The following is an 8,427-nucleotide window of genomic DNA, read 5'->3' on the forward strand; positions in this document are numbered from 1 at the left end:
TTATTTATTAATTATAATTATATTTATTTAAATAATCAAATCAGGAACACCATTATGCACGTATGTTTTTTTTTTGTGTTGTTTGCCGTAAAGGTGCACTGTTTTGGGGGCTTTTGTGTGAGTTCAAAAATACATTAGCAATTTTTTTTAACGAAATTTAAAATAAAGATACTTTAGTAATTATAATACATATTTTTAGGAAAAAAATATGAATGAAACACATGTTTAAATTATTCCTAAACATATAAGAAAAAGATAAATGCTTAATTTGATCATTAAATTCGCAAGACACTTGATACTTGAGTTCCTAAAGGATGAAAAAATAATATTGTCCCTAAATTTTCAAAAAGTGTGACAATTCCTCAGAATGATAAATTAATCCATAGAAATTTTGGTGACAAACTAGTCCCTTTATATCAACAACACAACAAAATTTTGGATGAGAAACTCGGTTAACAAAAATAATTGGGTTAGCAACAATGAGATGAATTTATTTTTCTATATGTCAGGACTCAAATGTATCAACACCTTACAAATTCAAGGATCAAGTTGAATATTTATCTTATAAAAAATATTCTAAACTACCAAACTATTTTTAATAGTTAACCAAACACATGTTAAAAAAAACAGGAATATCATTCTCATGATTTATTCCCAAGAATAATATTCCCGGAACTAAAAAAAATTATCCACAAAACAAGCATTCCTAAGTTTTTTTTTTTTTTTCATTAATTACTTAAAAAGTTAATTTTAAGGTAATTTCATATTTTTTTTTTTGGTGGCCTAAATTACATATTAGTTTTTTTAATGGATAATTACATATTAGTTAACAGTAAAGAAGTATTTATATTGAATCTTTAAAACTCAAAAAAAAATATTGAACTTGCAACTCTCACCCATGCTGTAATATGAGTCAGGCACCCCACATCAAATCTAATTCTAACTATGGAAAATGGTTTTATTGATTTTCTAGTTGAATTTTGGGCCCCCAACTTTGTTCTACTTCTCCTTTTGTTCTATTTTCAATATACTACTAGTAGTGGGGAGTGTAGCTGGGTAGCGGTTTCCTTGGGAGTGCCAACCTAGTTGAGATTTCCTTTCCCGCCTCTAGCTTCATCCACTCAATTTTATAAGAAAAAAAAAGAACAATTTTTGTTTTCAAGCTTATCTGTTTTAACAGTCAAGCAAGGGGAAAGGAGTGTGCTAATTGAATTACAAAAAAAAAAAATTGTACAAAAAAAACTGTTCAACAAAATTAGTGGGGATAAGGGGATTACATCTCATTCCCAAGTAAAAATATATCTTCTATTACTCTCAGTAAATTTTCTCCTTGTGTTTATTTTTAATTTTGAGACATTCTAAGTACATTTGTTTCACATCCCTCAGAAAATTTCCAAACCACGACGGTGGTTTTCCTATGTCTAGTCTCTCTAGTAATTTGAATAATTAAAAACAGAACTGTCACCAATTATAGCCTGCAGATTGGAAACATGTAATACTCAGTTTGGTACAACAAACGAGTAAACAACAAATACTGAGAAAAGAGCATGTTACCTAAGTTTTAGATACATAGGACCAAATTTTTTTCCATGAGCTAATCAATGTTCTTGTATGAGCAGAAAAATGTCCTCCTTCCATGATTCTTTCAGCTGTAGGTCCCATTTCTTGGACGAATTTGACAGATTCTGAGAGTCGATTGAGAAGGTTCGTCAATGCAATTACCTCATTCCTTTGCAGCTGCAGCTGAAAGATCATCAAGTGAAACATATAGGGTGTTGGTCACCTAACTGTACTATACTATTCACAGTAAGAGGCAAGTAAATTTTTTTTTACAGAAATTACAGTCAATTACTACAGTCATTTCTTATGTAGTACTTTACTCTGTAAATATAAGAAATGAGAACTATAAATATAAATCATTATATCATATTTAAATGGTCAAGATTACATGAAACATGCAACACATTTTTTAAGTGGTCATGTAACTACAAATACCTTATAGTGTTTGATCGTCCATGTACAATTGTATGATTTAATTTAAATTTAACAAGAAAATTTAACATTATATGATGCACAGATACTAGCCATTACCTGCATAGAAGAACCATAATGTTTTCAAACGTAGGAGCAAAATACTCACTAGATTGCAACTTAGGATTTAGTTCAGGATTTAACATAGCAGCAGAATGTATTTAAAGATCACTGCAGAAGCAATATGATTTATGGTACATGCATAAAGGCAGCAGTAGAGAGAGGAAGACAAAAAAATCTCAAGCAAAGTGTACTTACTGTATGACTCGAGTTTTCTTGACCATCAACAGAGAAGAGAATCTTTAATGCAGTTCCGAGACCAAGAACCTGAAGTTTGCCCCATAATCGACATTTCTCACATCCTACACAATCCATCATTGCACTGCATTCCAAAAAAATATATTCCATTGTCAATGAGATAAATCAAAAGCAGCAGTGTGTAAGTTGAATCAGTAGTAGAATAATAAATGGAGAGCAAGTAAAAGGAGTGGTCATTTAGTTGTCTTAAGTTATGTTCAGATTAGATGTGGAAAACTCAAATGAGACTAAGATTCCAAACCACATAAGATGAAAAGAAAAACCATACTGCAGGACTAAAAATATCAATGACGGGATTTTAGATAGAATCCAACCTATATATACTTTGATTCCTTCCACAAAAATGGTTTTGTAAGCATCACTACGAATCATTAGTAATCAATTGTCTTTTCTACATATTTGTTGGAAGAATGATGCATGCTTAAAAGAGACTAAGCCACAACAAAGCCCTGCAAGTTATTAATGGATAATATTTAGCTAGGCAGAGCTAGGTCCACTTCCACTAGTTTGAAGTAATACCTGATGTTTCTGAATTGTTGTTGAATTTTCTGTTTTAGCTCAGGTCCACTTTGGCCTTTCCACAAATTAGCTTCATCAAACGGAATTGGACATGCAGCTTGAAGCTTGGGGTTGTAAAGTAGCTGTTTTATCAAGGATTGTGTCGTAAGGTCCTCATTGGGGTTACCGGTATCATACTCTGCCTGTTCCAGATAATCTGAAGCCTAAAGAGGAATGAGAATTGCATTAGCTAACAAGTATTTCTAAAAAAAAGAATAAAATAGAAAGATTGATCCATATATACATCACAATTTATACTCACTTTGGTTACTGCTCGCAGAACAAAGAGAAAAGTGAAATACAAATTTCTGACACGATCAGGGTATCTTAGGACTCGATCATACATCAAAGTAAGATTTTGGCCCCACTGGAATAATAAAAGGGAAAGAAAGAAATTAGATTTTGAAACATATTTTTCTCAAGTTCTTAGTGAAATGTATTAGAGTAACATGGATATGCCAATATGCCACAAAATAAATGCAGGTGGCTTCAAAATGAGCTACATTCAAATTTTTTTAGTAAATAGAAAGATCAATAACTCTATTTTACAAGGTCCATAATACCAAAAGAAAATCAAATTAACTAAAACTTTTAGACTATGAAACAAAAATCAAACAGTTGTCTATCTACATGCTCAAATATGCAATAACTGTACTAATTCATCAAAAGCAATACAAATATTCCTTTCAAACAAAAACTAAGCTATTGCTGGAAAGAGGAATGCGAGATTTACCAAATTTGTGGCTTCATCAAGTAGATAATCAGAAGCTATGTGAATTGATATGGAGGAGTGAAGACCGGATATCAATTTATACAAAATCTTTTCCTCATGGCATAACTCTTGAGATGGATCTACAGAAGACAATTCTTTTTCTAATTAATGAACCATAGAAACAGCTCCTCTTTTATGAACAGATTAAAGATATCTTTCACTAAAAGAAACAAACGATGAGAACATGACTAATATCCACTATTAAAATTTAAAAATAAGAGACATTAGATGATTAAAAAAATAATGCATACAGAGAGGAAGATAGAGGGTAATCATTTGCATTCAAAGTCACTGGTCTGTCAATGTTTGACAATATGAAAGGTACCACCAAACTACCTAAAATCAAAGGCCTTTTCAAGTTGTTAAAGTTTAGACCATAATTATGAAAGTATAACTGGATCCCCAGAATTAACTATACCTCATTAGCGCTACAGGAGCAAAACTTTGATTCATTGTTTTCATTTTTTTGGGGAAGGGATTGAGGAAGGGGAGATTAAAGTGCATAAGCTTTTCAGAGAAAACTTACATTTGGGGCAGTTCTCTGAGTAGACAGCATCCCATATCCTTCTTGCTGATGGACCAGTATAACCAGTATATCTTTCGGGATTCAGTTGAAGATTCACGTATGTCATCTCATCTGCAAATGCAAACAGTTGACATGCTTATTTTTCTTGGAAAGAAATTCAATATATTAGAAAATGATTTAATTTTCATACACCAACAGTGTAAAAAGTAAATCCTATGCTGCCACCGATTAAAAAAAGTTAAAAGCTTTTAGTATAAGCGAATGCTAACTACTACACTGTTGTGTCACCTTGCTTTCTGGTAGTGAAAAATGTTGCTTGATCAACTTGAATTTAATCATAAATATATCTTAGTGGTGCAAGACATCAAACAAAAATTATTCATCAATATAAACTCATTTGAAGAACATAATTAGTAAACTACAACTATGACCACAAATTTTAGATACGAATCAGCATACAGAGTAACGCACCATTGTCAGTCTCATCGTCATTTGTCCATGGATTGTCTATTTCTGTCCATCCTCTGAAAGCTTTACTGTCTAAAGTACGGTCAACAGCTGCCTGAGGTTTTCCTTCTTGACAAACAAGATCAGTCATTGAAAGGCGATGGTCAGGCTTCTTAAATGATTCGGGGAACTCGCTTTCAGGGCATTCACACACACTACAGTCCCGCAACCGGCACATGCCATCATCAGGCCAGAAAGGGCAGTCACACCATAACTTCACCTATAAAAAGTTTCACCTTTAGCACAGAAGATTCATGAGGGTCAACAAAAGTGAAAAGAAATGCAATTTAGTTATCAGTATTCAAACATATAATGCATGATCAGAGGTACAGCTTAAGAATGCTAGTCATGGCTTTAAATACCAGAGTGACTAGCGGGTTCAACTGGGAACCAGCCTGATGACCGTTCCTTATTAACTACAAAATCAGGACTTCAAAAGGCTGGTAAAAAAACTGGATGAACTGGTAAAAAAAACAGTAAAAATCAGTCGGTTTAGAGTTTGCTTGTTTCTCCAAAATGACCAAATGACATCACTTGGTTAGGTTAAAACCCTAAGAGGTAAGAGTTTGCTTAAGGCAGGCACTGCATGATGCTCGTCATCCTTGGTCGCCTCATCAGCAACTGCATGATGCTTGTATGGTAGTGTCCACCGGCGGCACACTCAACATCCACGTCACACACAGAAAGTAGCTGCCATGCTTGGTGCTGGGAATTGGTGAACTTTTACTGTTTGTTAATTATATAAGTTGCTTTTTGGTCTTTTTCTCTCATGGTTATTTCTAGGTTCTGAATTCAAACTAAATTTTCTTATGTGCTACATCTAGTAATAAAATATGCATATTTACATTATTATTTTTGGCTTTTAATATGATTATTTTACATTTTTATTCTTGTTTAATTTCTTTGAAAGCTATTAATATTATTCAGTTTTATCCTCCTGGTGACATGTTCATTTTTATTCTTGCGCAAGTTCAACAGTGATTCTTCACATACTTTAGTAAGCCATTTGTTCTTAACAAAGAAAGTGCATTTATCATTTTATCCATTGTAACTTAAACTGCTTCCATATTTAGTGGTGAAGGAAGAAACTCATGTAAAGCTCAAAATTCAAAAAACAAGATAAAGTTGATTTTGAAGTGATTACAAGTTCATATCTTTTCTTAATAGCTTAGCAATTCATCTAACTTTTCTCCAAATTGGCAATTTTTTCAGAGAACATAGTAACCAAGTAAATGATAATGGACTTTATGTTACGAGCTTCCAAGTTGGGTATAATATTTGGCCATCTTTTTTAGAGGATATTCACCATGGCTAATATTATTTATTGTCTTAAGCATGATTTAATCACAGAAAAATCAATAAGTTATGAAATGAGAATTAGTGTCTTCACCGCTTCGATAACCAGTCCGGTTTGAGCAGCATTGATGCTAGTAGCATAATATCATTGGTTCATCTAATATTCAACACTACTCACTCTTACGTCAAACTTAGTTGACCAATATTAATTAATAATTATCCTAAACACCACACAGCAACATACAATAGTTTGCCAGCTTGACACAGAAAGCAAGTTCAATATTTTAAAATCCTAGATAAAATAGTTAGGGATGAATGGCACTGAGTTCAATTGATAATGCTTCAATGCATTTGTACAATATATATATAGTTCTCTCTAATTTCTCATGTCGTTGATCACATCAAAATTCAAGCATTCCAGTAATCACAAAAACCTCAAAAAATGATCAATCAAAAGTCTTTCCCTAGAAAGGCTTCTCAATCCTAAATCATGCTGCTGGTATAAATTTGATGCTAGTAATCTTTACAAGTTAGTGAGTTACATAAGGGATAGGAACAGCACCAATGCAAAAGTTAATTAGAACACAAACACACAAACCAGCGAAAACCAAATAGTTTATCTGCTCTCGTCAAACTGAAGATAACCATAAGCAATAACCGCAAAGAAGAGGATCTTAGTCAACATAAAATTCATAGAGAAAAATGTAGGCAAAACATAAGATGCGACGATAAGCAAACCTTAAAATATCGAAAGAAAGGGGTCTTCACGAGCTCCTGGAGGGAGGGGTGCAACACTTCTTCATTAAGACGATCCACGGTCTCATAATCACAACAACAATCTTCCACCATGCCACTGTACTTCGGTGTGCCCTGCAACAGACAAAACGAAAACTCAAGCCTCAATCAAAACATCAAACTAAATTTCTAGTCACACAGCAGCAAAAAATAAAAATAAAAAATTCATTAAAACCATATCTCTACATTTCCACTGGTCGTGGCTCCAATCAATACAAGAGACTTCCATTACAAATACCAATGGAAGACACACTCAACTTATAAGTGAAATAAATTGTAACAAACAATACAAAGGGAGAGAAAAAAAATCATATAAAGACACATTCTTTGTCCAAGATTTTAATCTATTAAAACACTATAAAACTGAATAACACATCAAGATTCAGAATTCCACAATTCAACAAAAAAAATGAATAAGGAAACTTAAAATGTGGGTTATTGAGAAAAATTACCCGAGCACACGGACAAGCTCTATCAATGGCTCCAAACAGAGCTTTTGGAGAGGTTCTGGAAGACATGGCCATGGCAACAAACACGGCGACGAGAGCCATCACAAGCCAAAGCCATCGTCTTGTGCTGCAACCCTTTTTCTCAATCTCCGCTTTCACCATCACACAGTTCCCCAATGTCGGTGCTTCCGAAACAAAGCACCGAGCTTTTCACAGACCCAGAAGAAAATCACTGAAGGAACACTGAGGAAAACGAAAAACCACCAACGGAAACGCGAAAAGACGAGATGTTTGGCGTGCGTTGATGGATCCAATGGACGCGTTTTGACGAAAGAGAGTTTGAGAAGGTTTTAACTTGTGCGCTGCGTGTCTTTTTTCTTTTTTCTTTTTTCTTTTTTCGTTCTTCTGTTTAGCAGCCAAAGGTCAAGGTTGTGGAGAATTTAATGAGGGAAAATTATGGGCGGTTGATGGTTTCTGTTTTTTTTCCCCCTTGTGCCAAACAGTTTTTCTAAGAAACTTCAAGAGATCCCAATGACATTTTCCAAGACACCTCGAGAGGTTGTTTCACAATAATTTTATTATGATATATTAAATTTTAAGATTAAAGTACTTTATTTTTATTCATTTAATATAATTTTCGTTAAAATTAGGATAATTACGTTGTACGGAGAGACAAATTTGTCACTGAAATTATTATCAAATTTCTAATAAATTTATCACTTTTAGATTAAAAATAATATGTCGAGAGTTTCGAGTAGAAAAAAAAAAACTGGTCGCGAGACCAAATTTATTTATTTATTTAAAAAAAATTAATCAACTATTTTTTTAAAAAAAAAAAGAAATCTCACAAAATTTAAGCTAGATAAAATTAAAGTGGAATATAAGTTTTTTTCCTTAATCAATAAAATGTATATATATATCTCAAATATAAAAAAAATCCCTTGGATAAACCTTATGTGCTTCCACAACACTTATTATACATAATATGAATGAAATGAAAATAGATATTAACGAATAAAGAACTCAAATAAATTTAAATAAAAAATACAATAATGTTTAAACTAATTTAGAGTTTATCTTCAAAACAAAACAAAAAAAAATTACTACAAAGGTTTATTCTTTGCTTTTGGGACGTAGAGTTGTATCTTTCGCTGATTTAGGTGCTTTAGCGATCT

At 32.8% G+C, this 8,427-nt stretch overlaps 1 protein-coding gene across 1 annotated transcript; it reads right to left on the bottom strand.

Annotated features, from left to right (window-relative positions):
• Window positions 1-1,398: 1,398 nt before the first annotated feature.
• On the bottom strand, window positions 1,399-7,414 carry LOC100783071 (endoplasmic reticulum oxidoreductin-1). The gene is given in 10 exon segments (NM_001317680.1): window positions 1,399-1,475; window positions 1,555-1,743; window positions 2,290-2,413; window positions 2,869-3,071; window positions 3,170-3,274; window positions 3,641-3,759; window positions 4,206-4,316; window positions 4,677-4,932; window positions 6,747-6,878; window positions 7,256-7,414. Coding segments are annotated over 9 exon segments (1,398 nt in total). The 3' UTR covers window positions 1,399-1,475.
• Window positions 7,415-8,427: the final 1,013 nt, after the last annotated feature.

Source organism: Glycine max, chromosome 9 (assembly GCF_000004515.6).
Source record: "Glycine max cultivar Williams 82 chromosome 9, Glycine_max_v4.0, whole genome shotgun sequence".
Classification (NCBI taxonomy): Eukaryota; Viridiplantae; Streptophyta; class Magnoliopsida; order Fabales; family Fabaceae; genus Glycine; species Glycine max.